Source organism: Hyaena hyaena, unplaced genomic scaffold, assembly GCF_003009895.1.
Source record: "Hyaena hyaena isolate Hyena2069 unplaced genomic scaffold, ASM300989v1 scaffold_96, whole genome shotgun sequence".
Taxonomy (NCBI): Eukaryota; Metazoa; Chordata; class Mammalia; order Carnivora; family Hyaenidae; genus Hyaena; species Hyaena hyaena.
In genome coordinates this window covers 2,336,473-2,362,301 of record NW_024080729.1, presented here as the reverse complement: position 1 = coordinate 2,362,301, position 25,829 = coordinate 2,336,473, and the positions used below count along the sequence as shown (strand labels likewise).

The 25,829-nt window shown below is 53.0% G+C and overlaps 1 protein-coding gene across 2 annotated transcripts; it reads left to right on the top strand.

Moving 5' to 3' along the window:
• The first annotated feature begins 1,103 nt into the window (after positions 1 to 1,103).
• On the top strand, positions 1,104 to 25,829 carry FGD2 (FYVE, RhoGEF and PH domain containing 2). Of its 2 annotated transcripts, XM_039235243.1 has the most exons (16): positions 1,104 to 1,325; positions 4,531 to 4,762; positions 6,558 to 6,638; positions 7,806 to 7,954; positions 9,718 to 9,874; positions 10,091 to 10,229; positions 10,780 to 10,838; positions 11,090 to 11,236; positions 11,875 to 11,967; positions 19,316 to 19,395; positions 19,497 to 19,527; positions 19,975 to 20,067; positions 20,659 to 20,790; positions 23,360 to 23,506; positions 24,635 to 24,781; positions 25,100 to 25,829. In XM_039235243.1, the coding sequence occupies exons 1-16, from the start codon at positions 1,258 to 1,260 to the stop codon at positions 25,313 to 25,315; spliced, it is 1,971 nt and encodes a 656-aa protein (XP_039091174.1). In that variant the 5' UTR covers positions 1,104 to 1,257; the 3' UTR covers positions 25,316 to 25,829. The 2 variants fall into 2 exon arrangements, with proteins under 2 accessions (XP_039091174.1, XP_039091175.1); XM_039235244.1 differs by lacking the exons at positions 1,104 to 1,325; positions 4,531 to 4,762; positions 6,558 to 6,638; positions 7,806 to 7,954 and having other exon boundaries at positions 9,843 to 9,874; positions 10,096 to 10,229.

Genomic DNA, 25,829 nt, shown 5'->3' with positions numbered 1-25,829 from the left:
GGTTAGTGAAGTTTAGGGCTGGGGGGAGGAGTCAGAAAAAATTACTCGAAGAAATCGCTCTGAGCTAGTGAGGCAGGTGGTTGTGTGAGGCCCCAGGGGTTTACAAGTGCTGGAGCGTGAAGCTGTGCCAGTCATTTCCGATCACAAGGTGACTGAGGTTCAGTCCCCACAGTCCACGACAAAGACAAGTCTCAATGGAAAGCCCTGGTTCAGGACAAGTGAGATTGGAACCCAGTGGGAGAGCCTTGCAGGGCCAGGAAGGCTTGAAGAAGGGGAATGTACAGTGGGCATTTGCTGTGGAAGGGCTGGGACACCAGATGGTAGAGGAGGCATCGGGCCGAGGCCACCCACCATGCCAAGACAGGGAAGTCTGGGGAGGCAAGAACATGGTCATCCGGGGTCCCAACCCAATCTTTGCTGGAATTGTAGGCCACTCCTCTTTGCTTTGGAAATCTGACTTCTTTAGTGTTCTTACTGGGTGACTCTGGGTGAGTTACTCAGTCTGTCTGATCCTCAGTTTTTTCTTCTATAGAATAGGGATAGTAATAGGACCCACATCATAAGGCTATCATGGGATTAAATGAGAAAATACTTGTAAAGCACTAAAAAGAGTGCCCAAGTTAGTTGTTATATTCTGAGTTTCAGGGAGGAAGCCACCCTCCCCTGGGGCCAGGAGGTGGAGACAGCAGTCAATAAAAGACAGAGACCCATAGAGAACAGCACTGTACTCCTCCCTGCTAGCTCTTCACATGTTTGTGAGCTATTTTTAATTAGAAGAAAAGAAAAAAAAAAGCTGTTTCCTCACAGCAGTGAGCAGGTCAGATGCAGGAAAGAAGTTGCAGAGAAAGTCCCAAGTAAAATCCACTGGGCCTTATGAGAAAGTGCGGCTGGCCAAGATCGCCAAGGGCCCGCTTCAGAAACTACCTCTGGATCCCACTTTCCCCCTTGGGGTGGCCTCTGGAATGAGGTCTACAAGAGTGAAAGGTCAGACCCTGTGAGGGAGGGGTGGGGCCTGAGTGGGCTCCTCCCTCTGGAGGAAGCACAGGCCTTTCCCCTTTAGGGCTGTGGCTCTGGGACCACTTCCTCCTTCTTACTCTGAAGCTGGGGGCAGGCCTCCTGAACCCTCTGGAAAGACAGGAGCACATTCTGGGATGCCTTAGCCCATCTGTGACCCTGGGTGGGGGCGGCTGAGGGTGCTGCTGGAGGCCTCCTTCCCTGCTTCAGAGGTAGTTGAGGCCCACCCTGGAGGTCTGCAGAATGGAGAAAGAGAGTAAGGAGAAGCTGGCATCTGTGTCCAGTCTGGTCACTGTGTTTGAGAACAGCAGGTATGGGGTGGTGGGGGTGGGAAGGGTCGCCAGGGTGGACTGGTGGCCTCCCTCTAGCTCCTCTGCCCACTCTGGGCCCCCCTCTGCCCACCGTCAGGCCCTGGAGCACAGGCTTTCCCAGTCTTCAGGCTGAGGATCAGGGCCAGGGCTGCCGTGGGGCCTCACAGCAAGCAGTTCTCTCTCTGGGCCCATCCTGGACACCTCCTCCTGTCTGGGCAGTGCCTGGGCTCCTCGCAGCATCAGGCAGCATCATCAGGCACCAGGAACGGGGCAGTGGTGAGAGTGTGTGTGTCTATGTATATATTTTAATGTTTACTTATGTACTTTGAGAGAGAGAGAGAGAGAGAGAAAGAGCACATATGTGTGCAAGTGGGGATAGGAGCAGAAATAGAGGTAGAGAGAGAATCCCAGGCAGGCTCTGTGCTGCGAGCGCTGAGGCTGACCCGGGGCTCAATCTCATGAACTGTGAGATCATGACCTGAGTTGAAACCAAGGGTCAGATGCTCATCCAAATGAGCCACCCAGGAGCCCCAAGAGTGTGTAAATTTATACGTTGGGGAGAGTCTAGATGTGTGTAGTTATGAGCGAGCGTGGGTGGACCAAACAGTGTTTGGTCTGCAGGACTCCACCCATTGGAAATAGTAGCTAATACTTACCAAGCACTTACTCCTTATAAGTAGGACAACCATATAATTCATCATTCAACTCAGGGCACAATTAAAACTTAAAGCGGATGCCATTCAGTTTTTTTGGCAGAAGGGAGGGGACAATAAGAAAAGCTGAGACTATATCAGGCAAACCAGAATGTACCATCAGCCTACCTTTGGGGCATTTTTCTACGTGATTTTTGTCACTTACTTCATTTAATTATCTAACAGCCTCCTGAGAGTAGTTCTATTTCTATTCCCATCTTATAGATGATGGGAAGTGATGCACAGAGAGGAAAGGAGGCTTAAAAGGCTTTAAGTTCATGGGTAGGGACTTTCATCTGAAGGAAAAGAAAAACGGCCAGATGTGTGGAGGTCATTGGTGGCCCTGGCAGTGGTGGTGGTGTGTGTGTGCCTCTGTGTGTGTGTGTGACATTAATCTACTCTGCAGGCATTCCTTAAGCCCAGGGTTGTGTTAGGGAATGTTGTAGGTAGCATTCTCTGGAAATAGACTCTAAGATAGAAGTTTGCTTCATGGGATAGTTTTGGAACAAAACCTGTTGGGGCGAGGGGTACAGCATGGGGAGAAGTTGAACTGCGTGCACTTGCAACAGGGGCCCCAGGGGCCCCAGCCTGTCCCAAGTTGCTGTGAAGCTCAGATGTCCCTCAAGTTGTTCTAACTGAGGCAAAGCGATGGGTCTTTGTACCCTCACATGGGCTAGTTGTTGGATATGGACTTGACCTTGGATGAGGCAGTTGTCCTCCAGGAAGGAGAATTCTGACCAACAACCGGGGAGAAGAGCTCCTCAGTCTTGAAAGGGGTGTGAGTGGCACAACGTAGCATCACACAGGAACCTTAGCAGACATGGGAGCTGAAAGAGTGATCCCTGCTGGCACGATTTCTGTCTTTGGATGCCAAGCTCATGGAATTACTATGATGCCAGGTCATAGACAATAGATACCCTGAGAGGAGCCTAGATTCTGTGCTCAGAGCACTCAGAGCAGACAAGGCCTTTGTGGCTTTCAAGGTGGATGTGGCCTAGATGTGGACCTAGAAGGGCAATTCAACTGTCTGAGCCAGGGAACTTACCCTGACTCTCCCAGGGTCCTTTGCCGAGCACGTTCTGTTCAGCACCAAGGACAGCTCCAGGCACCCCCTTCCTGGTCCCCCACCCCCATCCCCTGCCCCCTTCTGTGGGGGAGAGAGCACCACCCCACTCAGCATGCCAGGTGTGCCCAGTGGAGACGAGACCCTCAGCATGTGTGTTGGGCCCAGGCCACACCAGGCAAGAGGAGGCAGCCCTCAGACCAGAATGGGGTCAGAGGCGGCCTCGTCTGAAGGGTGAGAGTCACCTCTTATCATGTGAGAGGCCCTGTGCCAGCAGCCTTGGCTTTGGCTTTCTTGTGAAGTCTTCCAGCCCCTTAGCTGATCTGAAACTGAGGGGTGAAGAGGAAATAGAAGCTGGCCTGGGGCACTTGGAGGGAAATGCAGAAGCTGAAACCAAATGTAGAACAGAAAGCCTGAGGCCCAGCTGTTTCCTCGGGTTGAGGAACCAGGCCCTGAGGTGTCAGCGGAGGGTAGAGGAGCCCATAAGGGCCACTGAGACCTGGGTTCCAATCCTCTCTACCGCCAACCAGCTGAGTGACTTGGGGCAGACATGCTGACCCTCTGGACCTGTTTCTTCTCCACTCAGATGGGGAGGGGCAGTTTAGGGATCAGAAGTCTGATCTGAATCCCACCTTTGCCAGCCCCTCACTGCAAGTTACTTATGCGGCCTGTACCTCAGTTTCCTTAGTGGCAAAACCGGGGCAATGAAAACCTTTCTCAGAGTTTTGGAGATTTAGTACCTGTCTGGTCCTCCATGGCCCAGACTGTCTGTCCCATTGCAAGCCTTTCCATACTATGGGAATGGGCACAACCCAAATCATGGGGTACACTCAGTGAAGGTGACCTCTTTTATCTAAATAATGTAACTGGCCTGCAGACCCTATTAGGTAGAATAACACACACAAAGATACCCTTCAAAGGCCCATTCTTGGAGGAACAGAGAAATGCTTCCAGACTGGCTTCTCCCACCACCCACCCACTAGAGGTGTGGAAGGCACAGCTCCCATTAAAAAGTCCCAGCTTTAGCAGCTCTGCCCTCCCTTTAGAGTGTTCCGTGGCTCCCACCTTCTCTCCAAGTACAAGTTACTAAGATTTTAGGGGCTTTCTTGCTGCAGAGACTTAAAACAGCGATGAGGTGTACAAGTGAGGGTGACCTGGGGCCACACTATATGCACAAAGAAGGGTTCCTCATTGCATTTTAAACAAGGAAGTATGTAGTTTCCAAGAAATCAAAACAAGTCTACACTGACTCATTTTGAAGCTTGGAGTTCCCTGCAAGAAGATGTTGGGAAAGAAGTGGATGTTTTACTTAGCAAATTCCTCCTGCGTGCCAGGCACTCAGGGGCCACTCCACACCTGTGATGTGCATTAAGCACTCCTAAATCCTGGCCAGGGCTATTCTTCCTACCTTACAGACAGGAAACTCTCAGATCTGTTCTGTTCACTTCAGGACTCCAGGAGCAGCATCCAGTGTCTCCAAACCAGACACTGAACATCACCGCCCCGGGTGCAGGCTTCCCCCACCCGCAGAACCATGGACGGAGCCCGACGCCGGGGAGACCCTGGGGTCTGAGCCCAGGACGGTCAGCAGGAGGTACCTGAGCTCCCTGAAAAACAAGCTGTCCAGCGGAGCCTGGAGGAAATCTTGCCAGCCCGGAACCCACCCTGGGCCAGGGATGCAGGTGCCTGAGGGCTGGAGCAGATGTGGGGAGCTGGGGGGCCCCTTCACTGCCCTCCTTCCTGCAAATTCTCTCCCAGCCCAAACCGGCACTTCTCCAAGCAGGAGTCTTATGTCACCAGAGATCAGTTGAAAGATAGATTCTACCGCCTTACCAGCCTTTGATTAAATGTCTACAGTGCGCCCCACTGTTTCATTATTTCACATCCCCTTCACTGCAGGAGTCTTTTAGGCAAGGACATTGAAACTCAGACAGCTTAGGGGTACCCGGGTGGCTCAGTGAGATAAGCATCCGACTCTTGGTTTTGGCACAGGTCGTGTTCCCAGCACCGTGGGATCAAGCCTTTATCGGCCTCCAGGCTGAGCGTAGAGCCTGCTTAATATTCTCTCTCTACCCGCTCCCAACTCTGTCTCTCTAAAACAAACAAAAAAAACCCCCAAATAACCCCACAAAACTCAGACAGCTTAAAAACTTGTCCAAGGCCCCACGGCTTGGAATAGTCTCCATTTTGTGAACTTGGTACCCTTCCCTGGAGTGGCCTCAGTTTACCCACTGCAAGAGGCAATAATCCCAAACTAGAGATAGAAATTAGTGTTGATCCTACCCTTAGATTGATCCTGGACAGGTCCCCTCCCTTTTCCGGATTTCAGCTTCCTTGTCTGTGGAGTTCAAGGGTTAGGCTGCATGATACTGTGTCCCCTGGAGCCAGACTGCCAGTGATCATCTTCTGCTTCCTGTGTGACCTTGGGCAAAGCACTGTAGCCTCTTTGTGCCTCTTTCCTCATTTATCAAATGGGAATGGCGATCAGTATGCTGTGGTTACCAGTTGCTGCATAACAAGCACCCCAAACAAAATGTCTACAAGTCGACAATGTCGAATATGACTTGTTATTTCTCACAGTTTTGTGGGTTGACCGGAATGCTACCGGATGGTTTTTCTATCCGTCTCACTTGGGGTTTGTCTTAGTCTGCTTGGGCTGCCACAACAAAATACCACAGACCGGGGGACTTAACAGAGATGTATTTCCTTACAACTCTGGAGACGGGAAGTCCAAGACCAAGGTGCTGGCAGGGTTGGTTTCTGGGGAAGCCTCTCGCCTTGGCTTACAGATGGCTGTCTTCTCACTGCGTCCTCGTGCACATGGTCTCCTGGTGTCTGTCCCTCCTCTTATAAAGACACCTAATCCTATTGGATTAGGACCTCACCCTTATGACTTTATTTAACCATAATCACCTCCTCAAAGGCCCTATGTCCAAATACAGTTATATTAGGGGTTACAACTTCAACATATGAATTTGGGGAGGGGAGCACAATTCAGTCCGTAATAGGGTCTCTCACATGGCTGGGGTCCGATGGTGGCCGGGGCTGGAATGCCCAAGATAGCTCAGCTCTCAAGCCTGGTGTCTGGGCAGGGACAGTGGGAGGCTGGATTCAGCTGGGGGGCAGGCACAGCAGGGCCTTTGGCTCTCTCTATGTAGTCTCTGGGCCTCAGCATGGCCTCTCTATCAGCCAGACCTCCAGAATGGTGGTTCATGGCTCCCAAGACAGCATAAGCTTCCAGAAGCTTCCGGCTCTCTTGAGCCTGAGGCCCAGAACCAGCACAACCTCACTCCTGCCCTTTGACAGGGTCCTTTGTTAAAGCGATCCCGGTGCCAGCCCAGATGCATTGTGGGAGGGCATGAGTGCCGGGAGGTGGCCAACCACTGGGGCATCTTTGGAGGCTACATCCACGGTCCCCATCGGAGACGACCAAAGCTGTCTCTCTCCTTCTCCTTCTCCCGCTCAACCCTCCTGCAGGAGCCAGAGGAGAAGAGGATCGTCCAGGAACTGCTGGAGACCGAGAAGGCCTATGTGGCACGCCTCCATCTGCTAGACCAGGTCAGTGGCCAGAATACTGCCCCATCCTGTCCTGAGCCCAGCACCCAGGCCTCCTCACCCCACCCCTGCTCTCCTTTCTGTATACCTCACCAGAGTTGAGAGTTAGGACCTGGGATTTGATTCTCAGACCTTCAGTCCCTGTTGGCTGAAGTTAGGGTAGAAATCAGGATTTAGTGCATTAATACCACCTGCCATCCTACCCCCAGTGTGGGGGCTGGCCTCACGTGTAGCAGACGGCACACATGCTTCCAGGCCCCGCACAGCATCCTTGTCCGTTACCCCAACACTCGACACCCTCACCATTATTAACCCTTCACGCTTTCTTAAGAAGCCCCAAACAAGTGGCGCCTGGGAGGCTCAGTCGGTTAAACGTCCAACTTCGGCTCAGGTCATGATCCTGCAGTTTGTGGGTTCGAGCCCCACATCAGGCTCTGTGCTGACAGCCAGCTCAGAGCCTGGAGCCTGTTTTAGATTCTGTATCTCCCTCTCTCCCTGACCCTCCCATGCTCACGCTCGCTCTCTCGCTCTCTCTCTCGTCTCAGAAATAAATTTTAAAAAATTAAAGAAGAAAAAGAAGCCCCAAATAAGAGGGTTAAATATTTGGACATCATCAGGAGCGGGATCTTTTTTTTTTTTTAAGTTTGTTTTTATTTATTTTGAGAGAGAGAGTGCAAATGGGGGAGGAGTAAAGAGAGAGGGGGTGGGGAGAAGATGCCATGCAGGCTCCGTGCTATCAGTGCAGGGCCGGATGTGGGGCTCAAACTAACCAAGCGTGAGACCATGACCAGAGCCAAAGTTAAGAGTCAGACGCTCAACTGACTGAGCCACCCAGGCGTCCCAGGAGTAGGATATTTTACGTGGCAAAGTCCAAGACCTTGACAGTTGCAAGACGGGCCCATTTCTGACACTCATCAGCTGCCACCTCTCTGGCCAAGGGTCTGAGTCTCTAGGCCTTCATTTGCCCATCTGTAAAGTGGCCGGAATACAACCCTCCCTATCTCCTGAGGTTGTTTCAAGGATGGGAGACTGAAGAGGTGAAAGCATTCAGTAACCTAGATGGGGGGAGGGGAGGGCTAAAGCCCCTGGGCTGTGCTTGTCTCCCCCTGGGCGGCTGTGTGGGTGGCTCTTCTCTGCCACAGGCCCCATGACACGCAGTGGCGGCTGTAGGTGTTCTTCCAGGAGTTGCTGAGGGAGGCCTGCAGCAGCAAGGCCTTCCCCGAGGATGTGGTCAGGCTCATCTTCTCCAACATCTCCTCCATCTACCAGTTCCACGCACAGTTCTTCCTCCCGGAGCTGCAGCGGAGGCTGGACGACTGGTGAGGTCCACCCCTGAGCCCTGAGGTCTCCTGACTGCAGCCCCCAGGGCATGAGGTTTGGCCTATTATGTGCCTGCCCTTGTTGCGTGGCCATGTCAGTCTCCTCCTCTGGGCTCCGTCTGTGTCTGTTCTCAGAGTAAGGGGCTTGGACAGACGAGTGCTGAGGGGCTGTGGGTGTGTGCGTGCGTGTGTGTGTGTGTGTGTGTGTGAGAGAGAGTGTGCGTGTGCATGTGTGTCCTGGGGAAGGGGATGGATCAGGTCCTCACTAGGCTGAGTGACTTAGGAGGTGATGGAAATAGCTCATGCTAACTGAGGGCTCCCTACATGCCCGGCCTTGGGCTTCATACCTATTACTACTCTCACCTACATTACTATTACTATAACCTATTACTGTTACTATTACTCATTTGATCTTCCAATCAGCCTGCTATGTGATCCTGGTTATGCAAGAAACTGTCTTTGTTTTCAGAGATGACCACTGTAGTATTTGGTGATGAAGTTACTTGCTTTATGTATTTTGCCAAAGCAATGCCATAATGTGCTTAATGTCCTTTAAAATTCTTCAGCAGAGAGAAATGTCTGTTATTGTTAAATACAGTGATGGATATATGGGGGTTCATTATTTTTTTTTATGTTCTTATTTTATTTTTTTGAAAGAGAGACAGAGCGCTAGCGGGGGAGGGGCAGAGAGAGAGAGAAAGAGAGAGAGAGATGGAATCTGAAGCAGGCTCCAGCCTCTGAGCTGTCAGCACAGAACCCAATGCAGGGCTTGAACTCACGGACTGTGAAATCATGACCTGAGTGAGCCAAAGTCAGACGCTTAACCGACTGAGCCACCCAGGCGCCCCTATAGAGGTTTATTATTACATTCTTTTTAGTTTAAAGTTTTTCACAATGAAATGGTGGTTTGTGTGTGGTGTTTTTTTATTTTAATTTTTAAAATGTTTATTTATTTTTGAGAGAAAGAGAGAGACAGAGCATGAATGAGGGAGTGGAGGACAGAGTGAGAGACAGAATCCAAAGCAGGCTTCAGGCTCTGAGCTGTCAGCACAGAGCCCAATGCAGGGCTCAAACCCACAAACCTTAGATCATGACCTTAGCTGAAGTCGGACACTTAACCGACTGAGCCACCCAGGCACTCCTGTGGTTTTTTTTTTTCAAAGACAACCCTATGGCTACAACCATTCCCATTATTTTACAGTGGGAAGATCAAGGGACAGTGAGGTTAGGGGACTTGTCCAAGAACACACAGTTAGAGTAAGTGAAATAGTTTGGAATCAAACTCAGGGAGGCCAGATCGTGGCCCCTTGCTGCTCTACTGTAACAGTCCCTGGGCTGACCTTTAGGATACGTTCTTATCTCCTGAGCCTCAATTTCCTCATCTCTAAGATGGGCCAGTGACCATCCCTTGCAGAGTTAAATGAGATGAGACACGTGGCGTGTTTCGAGCAGTGCTTGGCATGTGGCCCTCGCTGGCATTACACTGGAGCCCTCAAGTGGTTACTGGATACATGTTGTAGGCCCAACACTATGCTGGGTCTCTGGGGTGGAAGAGAACGGTGTCTGCCCTCAGGGGCTCAAAGTCTAAGGGGGGATGGACCATACACTTTTGGGCGAGGATGACACGTGCCCCCGTCCCTGCACCCAGAAGTGCAGTGGAAATCTGTTCTGGGGAGTTCAGAGAGCCTGGCCTAACCTGGCCCTGCCTGAAGTCAAGAGGAGGTCCTCAGGCTGAAGGCAGCACCCAGGTGGTCCTCTTGCAGGGCAGCCACCCCCCGCATTGGCGATGTGATCCAGAAACTGGCCCCGTTCCTGAAGATGTACAGTGAGTACGTCAAGAACTTTGAGCGAGCTGCTGAGCTGCTGGCCACCTGGACTGACAAGTCTTCCCCCTTCCAGGAGGTGATCAGCCGCATTCAGGTGAGGTTGGGTGAGGGGTGGGGCAGAGCCTGCATTGCCACCCCCAGTGTGCCCTGGCTCAGTTTCCCTGAGTGATTGTGGCCATCTCCAGGCTCAGCGGTTTGCATACCCACCAGCACCGGCCTGCCCTGCCTGCTCCTGTGAGTCTCAGGGCCGCCTGCCCCGCCCTTCTCCATTCTCGCCTCCACACCCTTCCTCTCCCCATCTCTCCCCAAGAGCAGCGAGGCCTCCGGCAGCCTGACTCTGCAGCACCACATGCTGGAGCCTGTGCAGAGAATCCCACGCTATGAGCTGCTGCTCAAGGAATACATCCAGAAGCTGCCAGCCCAGGCCCCAGACCGGGTGGATGCTCAGAGTGAGGACACCCCCCGGAAATCCAGGGGGTGGGGGAGGCCTGAGTGACTCCCCTTTATTTACAGAACACCTGCTAACATGCTTGGAATGGCTATCCACTATCAACATTGATTGTTGGCACCTTCTTAGACAGTATCTACACCATTAACCTTTTTCTGGTAGACATGAAGGCCAAGAGAGATCAAGTGACTTGCCCAAGGTCACACAGCCAGAAAGGGGCGGGGATGGGATTTGAAGCGATTCCTGTATTATGCCAAAACCCATGGTCTTTCCACAGCACCCTCTGGGTCTGATTGGTTTGGTGAGCCACGAGAGTCACAGAAGCCCAACACCTAAGCCCTGTCTATGGTGGCTTCCAGTGTCTCCACTCTGGGTGGGAAATGGCCCCCATGATCCAAACATCTCATGTGCCAGGCTATACAGTCAGGGCCGCTCCTACGGTCACTCACGGCAGGCCCCCTAGGCCACTTTGTTAAGCCTCAAGGACTTCCTGCCTCAGCCCCCAGCCCCCAATTTTCAGGAGATAACTCTGGCCCTGCGCCCCCTTTCAGAAGCGCTCGACATGATCTTCTCAGCCGCTCAGCACTCCAACGCGGCCATCACTGAGATGGTGAGCAGCCAGCCCTCGTGGTGGGGTAGGGGGAGCAGCCGGCATCCGCGGGGGCCCTGTACCTCATCCCTGCAGCTCTCAGCCTTGCCTCAGCCTCCCAGGTCTCTATCTGCTCACCCCCTGATCCCACCCCATGACACCTGGCCGGATGCTGTCCTTCCCCTCCCATCCCGTCCGTGTCCGCACAAGGCAAACCTTCAGAGGCAGGGGGGCCCTGCCCGGCTTTGGCTGAGGGTGCACCCCCGTCCCAGGAGAGGCTACAGGACCTGTGGGAAGTATACCAGCGCCTGGGCCTTGAGGACGACATAGTAGATCCCTCCAACACGCTGCTCCGGGAAGGCCCTGTCCTCAAGATCTCCTTTCGCCGCAGCGACCCCATGGAGCGCTACCTTTTCTTGGTAAGGGGATGCTGGGGGCCCACGCCGCATGGGGAGGGAAGTCTGTGGGCCACGCTGCCCCAGGTCCTGCCTGCCTGCTGTCCACCTGGCGCCTGTCCTTACCTGATTGGGCATCCAGGTGATTTGGGACAAGTCACTTACGTGGTTTCTCAGACCCACCCTAGGAAGCAACAGAGTCAGATTTTGAACCCAGGCCGTTTGGCTCCAAACTCTGAGCTATTAATCTGTGCTCTAGGGAACGTGTAGCAGGAAAGAATTAGGTTACTGCTAAGAACTGCCCAGATTTGCACTGAGGAAGAACAGGGGGTCTCCTGGAAATCCGGAAACTGGTCCTGCCCGGAGGTCTGGGGGAAGGAGCTGTAACCTCTCGTAAGCCCCCGCCACCCTGAGCCCCGATTAGAAAGTCCTTGTAAGTTTGATGCCCACAGATATGACAGCCCTTCAATGGCAGTCCTAGTTGGATTAGGGGCCAGACAACCCTTTCATCATCACACCTGTGACTCCTGAGAGCAGCCCGGGCGCGGCCAGTGGAGAGGGAGACCCAGTGGTGCCCCGCCCACCGCCCCAGGAAAGCCCTGCTCTACCATCGGTCCCGCCCCGCCGCCGCGCACGCGCACATCCTGTTGTGTCTCCTGCAGTTCAACAACATGCTATTGTACTGCGTGCCCAAGGTCATCCAAATGGGCGCCCACTTCCAGGTGAGGACCCGCATCGACGTGGCCGGGATGAAGGTGAGTGACAGGCGCCCCAGCCACTGTCAGGCTTCATCCCAAAGGTGGGATGGAGTATGGAGATTACCAGGAGGGACCACCATGCGTTCTCAGTCCAGGAGCCCTAATCTGGGAGGTCCTGGGCCACCGGGGAGGTGGAAAAATTCCGTGTTGGAGGTCTCCCATGTGGGCTTCTGTAGGCCTGGCCCACTCTTTGGGGCAGTGCCCACCCCAGCCTGGACACGCCCGGCTTTCCCTACCCTTTACACCAGTGCTTTGAACACTTTAATACAGGCATGAATCCCCTGGGAGTGTTGTTAAAATGCAAGTCCGGATTCCGTAGGTCCGGGGTGGGACCTCCCCAGGTGATGCTGCTGCCGCAGGTCCACAGGCCAGGCCAGACTTGGAGTTGTAAGGGTCCATACTGTCAGCTCAGCTGCTGGATCGTGAATGTCCCCATCCAGAGGTGGCCACCAATTAGCGAGGACAGCGGTCCTATATAATAGTGCCCCATGGACTGGGCCCCACATCATCCCATCAGATTCTCCTGGCATCCCTACAGTGTAGGGGCTGTTACTTCCCCTTGCGATTTTTATTTTTCCTTTTATTTTATGTTTTATATATTTTTATTTATTTCTAGGAGAGAGAGAGAGAGAGAGCGTGAGCAGGGGAGGGTCAGAGAGAGAGGGAGACACAGACTCTGAAACAGGCTTCAGGCGCGGAGCTGTCAGCACAGAGCCCGACGCGGGGCTCGAACCCACGAACCGCGAGATCATGACCTAACCGAAAGTCGGACGCTTAACCGACTAAGCCACCAGGCGCCCCTAAAATTTATTTTTTTAAATTTACATCCAAGAGAGTTAGCATACAGTGCAACAATGGTTTCGGGAGTAGATTCCTTAATGCCCCTCACCCGTTGAGCCCAAACCCCCCCCCCCCACAACCCCTCCAGTAACCTTCTGTTTCTTGTCTATATTTAAGAGTCTCTTATATTTTGTCCCCCTGCCTGTTTTTATATTATGTTTGCTTCCCTTCCCTTATGTTCATCTGTTCTGTGTCCTAAAGTCCTCATATGAGTAAAGTCATGTGATATTTGTCTTTCTCTGACTGACTAATTTCGTTTAGCATAATACCCTCTAGTTCCATCCATGTAGTTGCAAATGGCAAGATTTCATTCTTTTTGATCGCCAAGTAATACTCCATTGTGTGTGTGTGTGTGTGTGTGTGTGTGTGTGTGTGTGTGTGTATGCCACATCTTCTTTATCCATTCATCTGTCGATGGACATTTGGGCTCTTTCCATACTTTGGCTATTGTTGATAGAACCGTTATAAACATTGGGCTGCTCGTGCCCCTTTGAAACAGAATACCTGTATACCTTGGATAAATACCTAGTAGTGCAATTGCTGGGCCGTAGGGTAGTTCTATTTTTAATTTTTTAGGAAGCTCCACACTGTTTTCCAGAGTGGCTGCACCAGTTTGCATTCCCACCAGCAGTGTAAAAGAGATCCTTTTTCTCCACATCCTCATCGACATCTGTTGTTGCTTAAGTTGTTAATGTTAGCCATTTTGATGGGTGTTGGGAGGTATCTCCTTGTGGTTTTGATTTGTATTTCCCTGATGATGAGTGATGTTGAATATTTTTTCATGTGTCTGTTGGCCATCTGGATGTCTTCTTTGGGGAAGTGTCTGTTCATGTCTTTCGCCCATTTCTTCACTGGATTATTTGTTTTTTTTGGGTGTTGAGTTTGAGAAGTTCTTTATAAATGTTGGATACTAACCCTTTATCTGATATGTTGTTCGCAAATATCTTCTCCCATTCTGTTGGTTGCCTTTTAGTTTTGCAATTGTTTCCTTCGCTGTGCAGAAGCTTTTTATTTTGATGAGGTCCCAATAGTTCATTTTTGCTTTTGTTTCCCTTGCCTCTGGAGATGTGTTGAGTAAGAAGTTGCTGCGGATGAGATCAAAGAAGTTCTTGCCTGCTTTCTCCTCTAGGATTTTGATGGCTTCCTGCCTTACATTTAGGTCTTTCCTCCATTTTGAGTTTATCTTTGTGTACGGTGTAAGAAAGTGGTCCAGGTTCATTTTTCTGCATGTCACTGTCCAGTTTTCCCAGCACCACTTGCTGAAAAGACTGTCTTTATTCCATTGAATATTCTTCCCTGCTTTGTGAGAGATTAGTTGGCCATTATGTTTGTAGGTCCATTTCTGGGTTCTCTACTCTGTTCCATTGCTCTGAGAGTCTGTTCTTGTGCCAGTACCATACTGTCTTGATGTTTACAGCTTTGTAATACAGCTTGAAGTCTGGGATTGTGATACCTCCTGCTTTGGTTTCCTTTTTCAAGATTGCTTTGGCTATTTGGAGTCTTTTCTGGTTCCATACAAATTTTAGAATTCTAGCTCTGTGAAGAATGCTGGTGTCATTTTGATAGGGATTGCATGGAATGTGCCGATTGCTTTGGGTAGTATTGACATTTTGACAATATTTGTTCTTCCTATCCAGGAGCATGGAATACGTTTCCTTTTTTTTTTTTTTTTTTTTTTTTTGGTGTCTTCTTCAATTTCTTTCATAAGCTTTCTACAGTTTTCAGTGTATAGATTTTTCACCTCTTTGGTTAGATTTATTCCTAGGTATTTTATGGTTTTTGGTGCCTGCACTTTGCTTTTCTAACTAACTGCTAACTCTACTGATTGCTGCACATGAGTACTTCAGCAGCGTCCTCACCCTTCCATGTAGCCGCAGGGGATCCCAGTGTGTGGAAAGCACTATAATTTGTTCATTCAGCCAACCTACTACTGAGGGTCATTTAGATTGTTTTCAGGGAATCACTACAAATGAATGAACTATGTACGAGCCTGTGCATGAGTATATCTGTAATCAATCCCATTAAAAAAATAAGGAATAAACCGTTGTCCGTGTAGACAATGGAATACTATTCAGTGATAAAAAGAAATAAGCTAGCAGGCCATGAAAAGACATGCAGGAAACTTAAATGCATTTTGCTACGTGAAAGAAGCCAGTTTGAAAAGGCTACAATTGAAAAGGCTACCTGACATTCTGGAAAAGACAAAACTATGGAGACAGTAAAAAGATTGGTGGCTCCCAGGGCACAGAGGATTATAAGGGCAGTGAAACTACTTTGTGTGATACAGTATGGATACATGTCATTATTCATTTGGTCAAAGCCACAGAGGGTATAGCACAGAGGGTAAATCCTAACATAAAGTATGGGCTTTGGGTGATAATGATGTGTCACTAGTAGTAGTAGTAGTAGTAGTAGAATGATGTGTAGGTTCATCAGTGCTAACACATGTGCCCCTCTGGTGGAGAATGTTGATAATGGGGAGGCTCTGTGTGTGCGGGAGCAGGGGTACATAAGAAATCTCTGTATCTTCCTCTCAATTTTGCTGTGAACCTAAAACAGCTCTAAAAAAAAATTAAAAGCCTTTTAAAAGAAAACCAAGGCCCAGAAAGGTTCTAATTTGCTTGGGGGGGGTCACACAGCAAATCCTGGTTTGAGCGATCAAACCAAGTATAACTTGATTCCAGAGCCCCCGTCCACAGTCACCATACTGGACTGCCACCTATTAAGGCCTCAGCCCAGAGGGGCAAAACTTATGAAGAATTGTAGGCCTCGTGGAGAAAGTGGGGGGTCGGGGGGGGGAAACCTTCTTGACAACTCCTCTCTGATCACTCCTGAGTCCCGGTGTGTCCTGAGGGCTGGGGCTGGGAGAAGCAGAGGTCAGGTGCTGCCTGTCTTGGTACCCTTCTACTTCCCCATCTCTTACCCCTTTCACCCCCTCCCTATCCCCTCCCAGGACCTGTCCCAGGGGGGAGGTGCAGGTAGGAGTTGAGCCAGGACCCTGCATCCTCTGGAGAACCCTGGGCCTCTGAGAGCCCTCAGCAGGTGGCCCTTGCCCTTGCTCTTGACTAGGCTTCCCTGGCATGATGAAAGCCAGTAGAGGGGCCTGGGCACCCCGTGGGCACTCCAGTCCACTCCCCATGCCCGAGCTGACTGAGGTCTTTTATGAATGCAGCCCTTTACCCTGGGACATCCAGCTTTCCTTCCTGAGTTGTCAGAATGTCCCAGAGGCCAGGGTGCGTGCAGGCTTGCATGCCTGGGAGCCTTGGTGAGTGAGACTGAGAAAGTCATGTTTAAGGAGAAAAACACACAGACATGGAGACAGGCAGCCCTGTCTCAGGGCTGGCAGAGACCCAGGCATAGAAAAAGAGAGGCAGAGATTGACAGATAGAAAAGCTAAGAAATAGAGAGGCCAAAACAGAGTCATAAAGAGAAAATCTATGGAGACAGGACTGAGAGCGTCAGAACCTTAGAGAATGTGTTGAGGGGTCAGTATGCACCAGGTTCCTGGTACCGGTCAGTCCCACCGAGAACATTCCCTGCGCAGCGTTGTCTGATGTTCTGTTGGCCGCACGGCACCTTCTGACTGGATCAGGCCGGGCAGGCTCAGAGCTATCTACCTGCCCACTTCTGTGCAGGAAGCATTTTCTGAGTCTGAAGTCTAAAGACAGGTCTGGCCTTTGATCACATGATGGTTCCCACTGGCCTACGACCCTCTAGCCTCCTCCTTTCTGGATATCAGGGAGACCTAGTTCTCAGCAGCTGATTCTCCCCAAGGTCTGAGTTGGTCCTAATGACATGCCATCATAGGAAGAAGGAAGGGATAAGTTACATACCCAGAGTCTCCATGTACAACTGGGCAGGTTGGGCACTGCACAAGCATACCTCCCCTAAGATGAGCAAACCTCATCTGGGTTGTTTATTTACAATTCTTATTTCTAAGTTTGTATTTATTTATTTTTGAGAGAGACATGGAGGGGAGGGGCAGAGAGAGAGGGAGCAAGAGAATCCCAAGCAGGCCAGCACAGAGCTCAGTTTCACAAACCTCAAGACCTGAACTGAAATCAAGAGTTGGACTGCTAGGGTGCCTGGGTGGCTCAGTCAGTTAAGCGTCTGACTTTGGCTCAGGTCGTGATCTCATGGTTTGTAGGTTCGAGCCCTGCGTTGGGCTCTGTGCTGACAGCCAGGTCAGAGCCTGGAGCCTGTTTCAGATTCTGTGTCTCCCTCTCTCTCTGACCCTCCCCTGCTCACACTGTCTCTCTCTCTCTCAGAAAAAAGTAAAACATTTAAAAAATGAGAGTCGGACTGCTCAACCAATGGAACCACCCAGGTGCCCCTTTATTTACAACTCTTAACTGTCCGGCAGGTGGCAGTCAAGTGTCTTGTTCCAACAAAACCTGAATATTATGCCAGTTTGCCAACAGATGTCAGTAAAGTGTTTTGAAGACCTGGTGTCTTTTTCTAATTAGCACAAAGGCACTGTGTGGCTCAGCGGTGCCCTAACTGGCCCAGACCTGGAGAGTGGCTGACACTGGACACAGCAGAGCCTGAGAACTGTCCTCCAGAAGCAGAGGTGATCCTTCACCCTCGGGTGGGGAGCTCTCCTCAGTTCCCCCTTTTCTACTAAAAGCATCATATTTCTTTTTATCTCTGGACCCCAAACCGTAGATTTCTCTTCTCCCCCTCCCTTCTCCCTCCCCAATTAGTCATGGAGTCTTGTTAGATTTCCCAAGATCATCCCCAGGGAGAAAGGTTTTCTCTTCCCAGGTGCAGGCAGGCCCATTTTCCGGGAGGGGCTTTCTCAAACCCCTCCCTGCACATGAGCTGCTCCATGTATGAGCCCTCGGAGCCTCCGCGTTGCCAAGAGTTCAAGTCCAAACCACGTCTGGCTCCTTCTAGAGGGAATGGACTGATTCTGTGGGCCTGAAGGTAAAGCAGGCCTAATGCGGGGCAGGACGTAGCCAGAGTCAGTGTTCTCTGGGATGCGGTGGGCCACCCCCAAAGTGTGCGAAAGCCTGGCCACCGCATGGCTGGGAGCCAGCAGGGAATCTCAAGTTGTCAGTGGAACAACCAGGTTCTGCCACACTGGGGTGCTTGTCTATGCCTTAGTTTCCCTTTATGACTGTCCCTTCCACACTGCCTGGAAGAGGTCTGTGCTTGGAGGGCTCCAGGAGTGGCATGGAAATAGATGTTCTTCCTCCTGAATTTGAGTCCTCATTCTACCCTGTAGATGCTGTGTGAGCTCAGGCAGGTCTCCTGCCCTCTCTGAGTCTCCATCTGCACATCTCCTAAAGGAGGGTGATAACATCTCTCTCTCTCTCTCTCTGTCTCCTAAGATTACTGTGAAGATTTGCTTTAAGTTTTTATTACAGACATTTTTGAGCCGAGAAAGCAGTACAATGAACCCCTGTACACCCATCGCCCAGCTTCAACAATTGTTAACCCCAAACCTGACTTGTTTCCTCAGGATTCTCCTTCCTAATCCACTTTCCACTGGATTATTTAAGAGCAAATCTCAGATGCATAATCATTTCACCTGAACCCTTCAGTATGTGTCTGGAAGAGAAAGGACTCTCTCTCTCTTTTTTTTTTTTTTTTTTGCCATAAAAGGTGACAATAATTATTTAATAATATTAAGATCCTTTGGTTTTCCTCCACTGTCTCATAAATGTGTTCTCGCAGCTGATCTGTTTGAATTGTCTGTGATAAGTGTCTTACATCCCTTCTAATCCATTACACACTCCTTTCCTTTTTTGTCCTTTATTAATTAATTAAACCAGCTCATTCTCTGGGAGTGTTTCTCAGTCTGGATTTTGCCGATTGCGTCCCTGTGGTGTCATCCAACATGTCCCACGGTCCCCCATATTTCTCGTAAACTGGCAGATAGCCTAGAGGCCTGACCAGATTCAGCTGTGCAAGGCTGTCGCTGCCTGTCTCTGTCCTCTGAGGCACGTAGAGGCTAAGTGTTAGTGACTCAGGCGGCTCACGGTTGTGCACATAGAATGGGTATGGAGAAGCGCTGAGCTTAGTGGCCGGCACATAGTAAGCGCTGTCTGACTGGCAGCCCTCACAGTGACCTTGGACCTATGGGGTCTGCGACAAGGGGAACAGTGAAAGACAGGAAGTGGGGGTCTGTAGGATCTATGTATTGGGCAACCAATGTCTTCATTCACTGTGGGGGGTGGAGGCTCTTATTCTAGGCCTTAGGTCAGCTCTTGAAAAAGCCATGACCCCAAACCCAATTTATGACCCAGTTGGCGCTTTTGGTTTGTGAGGAAGCGTCACTCCTACCTCACACAGGGCCGGCTTAGCTGCTGCTGAAGTTCCAGGAGCCTTTACAGCCCGTGTTCTCCGGGTGCAGCCTGGTTGCGGGTGCCTGTGCTTGGCCCTGCGGGTTTAGGGAGGCCGTGGACAAGGTTCCGATCCCTGTCCCGTGGGCATCATCCACCTCCATCCACTCCGCAGTGTCTGGGAGGGGGGGCAGGGAGTGACAAACGTCTCGGAACAGGTGCGGGAGCTGAGCGATGCGGAGTTCCCCCACTCCTTCCTGGTGTCGGGGAAGCAGCGCACCCTGGAGCTGCAAGCCAGGTAGGCAGGGGGCGGGGAGCGGAGCAGGGGGGGGCGGGGGGGGGCAGGCCGGGACTGGGAGGGGCTGCTCTCCTCAACACCTGTGTTTGCTTTCCGAGCAGGTCCCAGGAGGAAATGATTTCCTGGATGCAGGTATCAGAACGTTCCAGGGCCCCTAGGATTCTGACCCCGCACTCCTCACCCAGGCTGAGGGGGACGGTGGGGAGTGCGTACATGTTCGTGGTGGGGGGGAGGTAGGTGTGTGTGTGCGCGCGCACGCGCGCATGCATGCCCAGCTACTCCCTGTGCTTCCTCAGGAGTCAGTCTGGGTGGAATCAGACCTGGGTTCAAATCTTGCTGCCTTTCACTGCCCAGCCGGGTGGGATTGGGCAAGCAGCATAATGTCCTTGAGGCTCAGTTTTCACATCTGTAATCTGGGGCTAACAGTCTCTCCTCCCTTGAGTCCACTAGTGAGTGTCGAATCCAGGGTGATCCTGGCACCCAGAGGCTTTCAGCAGTGTCTGTGGACAGTGCGGATGCATGGACAGATGAGCAAGCCCTCCCCGCCACCCCCCTAACCACCTCCCGTGCCCCCCTCAGGCCTGCCAAGCAGCCATTGACCAAGTCGAGAAGCGGAACGAAACCTTCAAGGCTGCGGTCCAGGGCCCTGAGGGAGACGCCCAGGAGCAGGAGGTAAATGAAGCCTTTGCACCCCTCACTGGAGCCACCAGCCTCACACACGCTTATCCCCCTCTTTGCCCAGCCCAGCTGGGAGGGCAGGGCAGTGTCACCCACCAGGAGAGATTCAAAGGGGCCAGGGAACTCCCACCCACCCCGACATCAGAGACTCAGTGCCAACGCTTCTCCCATTCCCAAAGCATTCCTTGGGGAGCCTGCCTATGCAGCCATCCCTAGGAAGGATTTCCCGTCCACACGGCTTGCGCGGGTGGGGCGGTACCGGTCTGGACTGACGGTGTCTGAGAAATGTTAAGACCAAGGGGAGGTGGGGGTGGGAGACGCAGAGCGTCAGTGACTTGATTTCTAATCTGAGCTCTAAACTCTGACTTGCTGGGTGTCTTTGCTGAGTCCCTTGACCTCTCTGGGCCTCAGTTTCCTCACTTGTAAAAGGGGAGTAGTAGAGACTGACCTGCCATCGAGTCAGTTCGGTCAGCGTCAAGCCGCTGGTAAGCACAGCACACGCAGTCCCTGCCACCAGCAGGTGGCCAGAGGGCCAGGGGCGTGGCCAGAAGGGGGGCATGAAGTGCGCCCCCTGCCGCCCAACAGCTGCAGTCTGAGGAGCTGGGCCTCCGGGCGCCGCAGTGGGTCCGCGACAAGATGGTGACCATGTGCATGCGCTGCAAGGAGCCCTTCAACGCTCTGACGCGCCGCCGCCACCACTGCCGAGCCTGCGGCTACGTGAGTCGTCCCGCCGGCACCCCTGCCTCCACCCGCCCCTCCTCTGCCTCCACCTTCCCTGCCCAAGGTCCCTCTCCCCTCCCCGCCAACTGGGCCGGCTCCCACCCCTGTAACCCAGAAGCATCAGGACACTCGCAGAGCCGGCCCTGATAGCTCATCTGTTCTTACCACCATTTCCTGAGAGCCCCAGACCCGGGAAAGGGGCTCCCGTTCCAGGTGGGGCACCCACACCCCTCAGCCCGTCTCAGGCCTTGCACCCACTGCCTCAGCAGCCCGGTGCCACTTTCCTGTCTTCTTGGCTGGACCCTGGGTCCCCTCCTCTCCTGGCAAGTCCTTGGTGCTCCAGCACCTGGTCAGTTCTGTTCCTCACCGGGCCTCAGTTTCCTCACCTGTACAGTGGGGATTATAATACCTACCTCCAGGGTGGTAGCGAGGACTCAGCAAAGAAGTTTCAGTGCCTTCCCTCTCCTTCCTCCTTTCCCTCCTCACCAGCTCAGGCGGGGCTCACTCAGAGGAGCAGCCACCCGTTGGCTGAGGAAGGGACCTGTCCGCTCTTATCCGGCAGGGTTATCTGAGCCGGATTTTGCACCGCATTTTAAGCACCTGCTGTACTCGAGCTGTTCTCTGTTGGCATCACGACCCCTTCCATTTACTCTGCAAATGAGAAGCCCTTTATGACCTCAGTCTTTAATGACCTCCAGGGGACAGGAGACCAGCCTGGCAGGTTGGGGCCAGTCAGGGAGGTGTCCCCAGAATGTATTAAACGACAACTGGGACACAAAGGAAATCTCTAGGACTGGGGAACACACCTGTGTTCAAATGTCCATGACAAGTTCTATCAGAACCCAGTAGAAAGGATCTGGGGATTAGCTACTGTTCTTGGTGATGCACGCCTGTAAAGAAGGGTTGGACACTTACTACTTTGTAAGTACTTCCTCAAAAATGATGAAAAATCGTGAAGGAATACAAAGAGGCACAAAGAATAACAATACCCATGCACCTTGCCTTCAAGGTACGTGGAAGAAATAATAATCAGGCAAAAAAAAAAAAAAGAAAGAAATGTATGATCCTTGATTGGACTGTGGATGGGAAAACAAGACTAGCCACAGAGGTCGTTCTGGGGGATTTCGGGGAAGTTTGGTCACAAGTCATCTATAGATAATATTATATCGATGCGAAATTTCCCAAGTATGACCATGACATTATGCACGGGCAGGAAAATGCCCGTGTTTTTAGGAGATACCAGCTACATATTTGAGGGTGTGGTGCCATGAAGACTGTAATTATACTCAAATGATTCAGAAAAAAATACACACACACACACACACACAGATAAAGCATATGCGGCAAAAATGTTAAGAATTGGTGAGTGTGATGGGGGCAGTATCACGTGTCATTTATTGTTTGTAGGTTTAAAATGTATCTGTAGGTTTGAAATTTTTCAAAATAAAAAGCTGGTGGAGGAGAAAATAAATACACACTCACAAGATAAACAATTTAAACTTCAATACATTAAAATACCCCCAAGGTAGTTGAAGCCCCCAGGGTGGGGCCGCCTGAGATCCCCTTGGCCCAATTTCGGGGTTTCCCATGCCCGCGCCTACCTTTGTATTCTGTGAGTCATCCTTTCGGTGGTTTGGGCGCCCAGTTTCTGTCTCTTCACCTGCCAGACGGGAATCCTGGGGAGGGTGGGGCAGGCCAGGCGTTCGGTGGGTCCCTCCCGGGCCACGTGCTGTGTCGGCCACCCAGAGGAGCTGCCTCATCTCGGTGCCCGGCCCCCCACTTCCAATCCCACATCCCAGGCTCACTGTGACACCCCAGTCTCCCTGGAAGTTACACCCCGCAGCACCCATGCTCCTCTCCGAGTCTTGTCGCGCCTCTTTTTCCTGGCCTCCCCAGCATGAGCCCTGCTGGCCTGCCTGGGGGCCTCCTCCATGCTGGGCTCCGGGCGGGCCCCTCTCCACAGAGTACACATGGCGGCAAAAACAACCAGCCCACCATTTTTATATTAAAACAGGATTGAGTGGAATGCAAAATATACACAAATCTTAAAGCTAAACCATGGGACTTTAAATACCTGTCCCACGTGTGGAGGGCCAGCCAGGTGGCCCTGGGCAAGTGACTGCCCCCTTGCAGTCAGGAGGGGATGACAGGCCCAGCGCTTCACTTGGGGCGGGGGGGGGGAAGAACCCGGTGAGATGCAGAGGGGAGGGAGAGCTTCGAGAAGTGAATTAGCTGCAGCACTGCGTGCAGTGCCCGGAAGCCCCTGGGATGAATAGCTGCACTTACAAAAAGGGGTGAGAGGCACCTGCAGTGGGGACCTGCCTTTGAGCCTCCCCCGCAGAGGGAGCCAGAGCCTGAGCTCTCCCCTCCTCCCCCTCATCACCCCCCCCCTTGCCATGTCCTCCAGGCCACTAGGCCTGTGCTAGCACAGGGACCACCTGTCTCTGCCTCCATCCCTCTCCCCAAGCTTGCTTTGCCTTCCTCCTGTCCCAGTCGCTCTCAAGCTCCCCTTCCCCACCCCTGCCTCACCTGGGGCCCCAAGCCCCTCCTGCTCATCTTCCCCCAGGTGGTGTGTGCCAAGTGCTCTGACTACCGGGCTGAGCTCAAATACGACGACAACAGGGCCAACCGCGTCTGCCTCCACTGCTACACCTTCCTCACCGGCAGCGTGCTCCCTGGGGACAAGGACGAGAGGAGGCGGGGCATCCTGGAGGTGAGGGCCAAGGACCTCCACTCAGCTGCTGTGTGCGGATGCTGTCCTCGCTGTCCTCTGTGCAGAGGAACCAGCCAGCTGTGGTCACACTCCCCATCCTCTCTGCCCACGGTGCCTCCCCCCCCCCCCAAACAGAGCCAGGCCTGTCCCCAAACGGAAGCAAACTTTGGCTCTGGGCTGTCATCTGGACTCTCCACCTGTCCTCCGGCCCCATCCAATGACCACAACGACCTCCCTGCACAGTTCCCATCCGTATCCCCGCGCCCTGCCCAGCAGTCTCAGGAGGTGAAGAGAGCCCGTGTCACTGATCCCATTTTACAGTTGGGAAAACTGAGGCTTCAGGTCAGGGTCCTGCTGCTGGAAAGGGGCAGACTGGAAACTCCATTCTAAGTGGAAGGGATTTCAGGGACCTGTCCCATGGAGACCCAGGACCAGAGAGGCAACTTACCCAAGGTCACCCAGCAAGCTGGGGGGCAGCTCTCTGGCCTCTGCCGCCTTGGGGCTGGTTGGGCCACTCTCCGCACCTCCAGGTGCTCCCCCTGCTCCTCCTCACTGCCGATCAGCACCTATGGGGCGCCAGCTGTGTTCACATCCTGCTACAGATACAGCATTGCCCAGCCCAGAGGCTGGCTACCACTGTCCCTCTGCCTGTCCCCGGTTAAAGGCCAGGGTGACATCCCACTGTCCCAGGGAAGTAGGAGAAGAACCCCCGCCCCTGACCCCCGCATTCCAGCTGAACACAGCTCCCAGGTCCCAGGGTGGTTCCCTTCCGCGGGCCTCTGCCGGCTCTCCGGTCTCCCCCACCCCCTGCTCACGCCTTCCCTGCCCGCCAGGCCACACGGCCCACTCCCTTCTCCGGCCCCAGTTCTGTTCCCTGGGGCAACTCACAGGGGAGCGGCGCCTCCTAGCACCTGCCCCCAGCTCCGGCTGGCTGGCTTTGGACCGCGGCCCTGCCAGCGACCCGCTACGTGACCACAGGCCCGGATGGGACCTCTAGGCTCGGGGACAAACAAGCCCTCCTTCCGGGGTTGCTGCAAGGATTCGAAATCGTGACTGTCAAGCCCCCAAACCAATGTCTGTCACACAGTGGGCGCTCTGTTCCCTGACAGCCTCTCTCTCTGGTTGTAGAAAGGGTCCGCGGCAGGGTCCGAGCAGAGCCTGATGTGCAGCTTCCTGCAGCTGGTGGGGGACAAGTGGGGCAAGAGCGGCCCCCGGGGCTGGTGTGTGATCCCGCAGGATGACCCCCTCGTCCTCTACATCTACGCTGCCCCTCAGGTAAAGCCACCACTGCCTCCCAGACCGCGGCCTTCTCCCTGCATGTGTGGGGGGAGGGGGTATCGTTGGCCGAGCCCCTGGGGGGATGCGCTTCCCTCCAGTCAAGGTTAGTGGCTTTCAGGGTTGGGTCCAGACTCTGTCCAGAGGGTAGCCCGTCCTCATCTGCCTGGAGGCACCCCCCCCCAGCAGTCCACCTGCTTTGTGGGTGTTTGGGGGGGTGTGAGAGGTGGGGATGTGGCTGTCACCTTCGCATTGGCCGTCTGAGGCATTGGGGTTGAACAGAAAGACAGCGGCCCATGGCTCTCTCCTCCCCCCCAGGACATGCGGGCTCACACCTCCATCCCCCTGCTGGGCTACCGGGTGACCACTGGGACCCACGCAGACCCCCGCGTCTTCCGGCTGCAGCAGTCAGGCCAGCTGTACGCTTTCAAGGCTGAAACCGAGGAGCTGAGGGACCGCTGGGTGAAGGCCATGGAGCGGGCGGCCAGTGGCTGGAGCCCCAGGGGGTCCGATGACGGGGACCTGTCTGACTGACCCACAGCCGGCCACTCTCTCCTCTGGCTCTGAGATCCACCATTCCAAGCGCAGCTTTCAAATAGCTGATTTCCGGGGGGCGCCTGGCTGGTTCAGGCTGTAGAGCTCGCCACTCTCGATCCTCGGGGGCGTAACTTTGAGCCCCACTCGGGTGTAGAGATTACTTAAAAAAAAGAACTTGAAAAAACAAACAAACGACCAATTTCCAGTCATTGGTGCCCAGACTGTGGTGTGTTGATTTGGGATTCAGAAAACGTGGGTCTGTTCCTTTGGGGAGGTTATAACCCAGTGTCCCTGTTTGCCCAAGAGCTGAAGTGGCTCTTGGGACATAGGACTTAACAGAAACCTGGAAAGTTCCAGACAGCCCCGGACTGTTGGTCCCCAGTATGGTTCTCAGCCTGGGCTGTACATTAGCATCACTGGGGGAGCTTTAAAAACTACCAGTGAAGGGGTGCCTGGGTGGCTCAGTCAGTGGCTCAGGTCATGATCTCACGGTTCATGAGTTTGAGCCCGG

What these genes read in the sequence shown, in the direction of transcription:
- FGD2 (XM_039235243.1), top strand. Translation starts at nt 1,258, where the DNA reads ATGGAGAAAGAGAGTAAGGAGAAGCTGGCATCTGTGTCCAGTCTGGTC. An exon ending in GAGACGCCCAGGAGCAGGAG is followed by an intron (nt 20,068 to 20,658) that starts GTAAATGAAGCC and finishes GCCGCCCAACAG; the next exon opens with CTGCAGTCTGAGGAGCTGGG. An exon ending in GGAGGCGGGGCATCCTGGAG is followed by an intron (nt 23,507 to 24,634) that starts GTGAGGGCCAAG and finishes CTCTGGTTGTAG; the next exon opens with AAAGGGTCCGCGGCAGGGTC.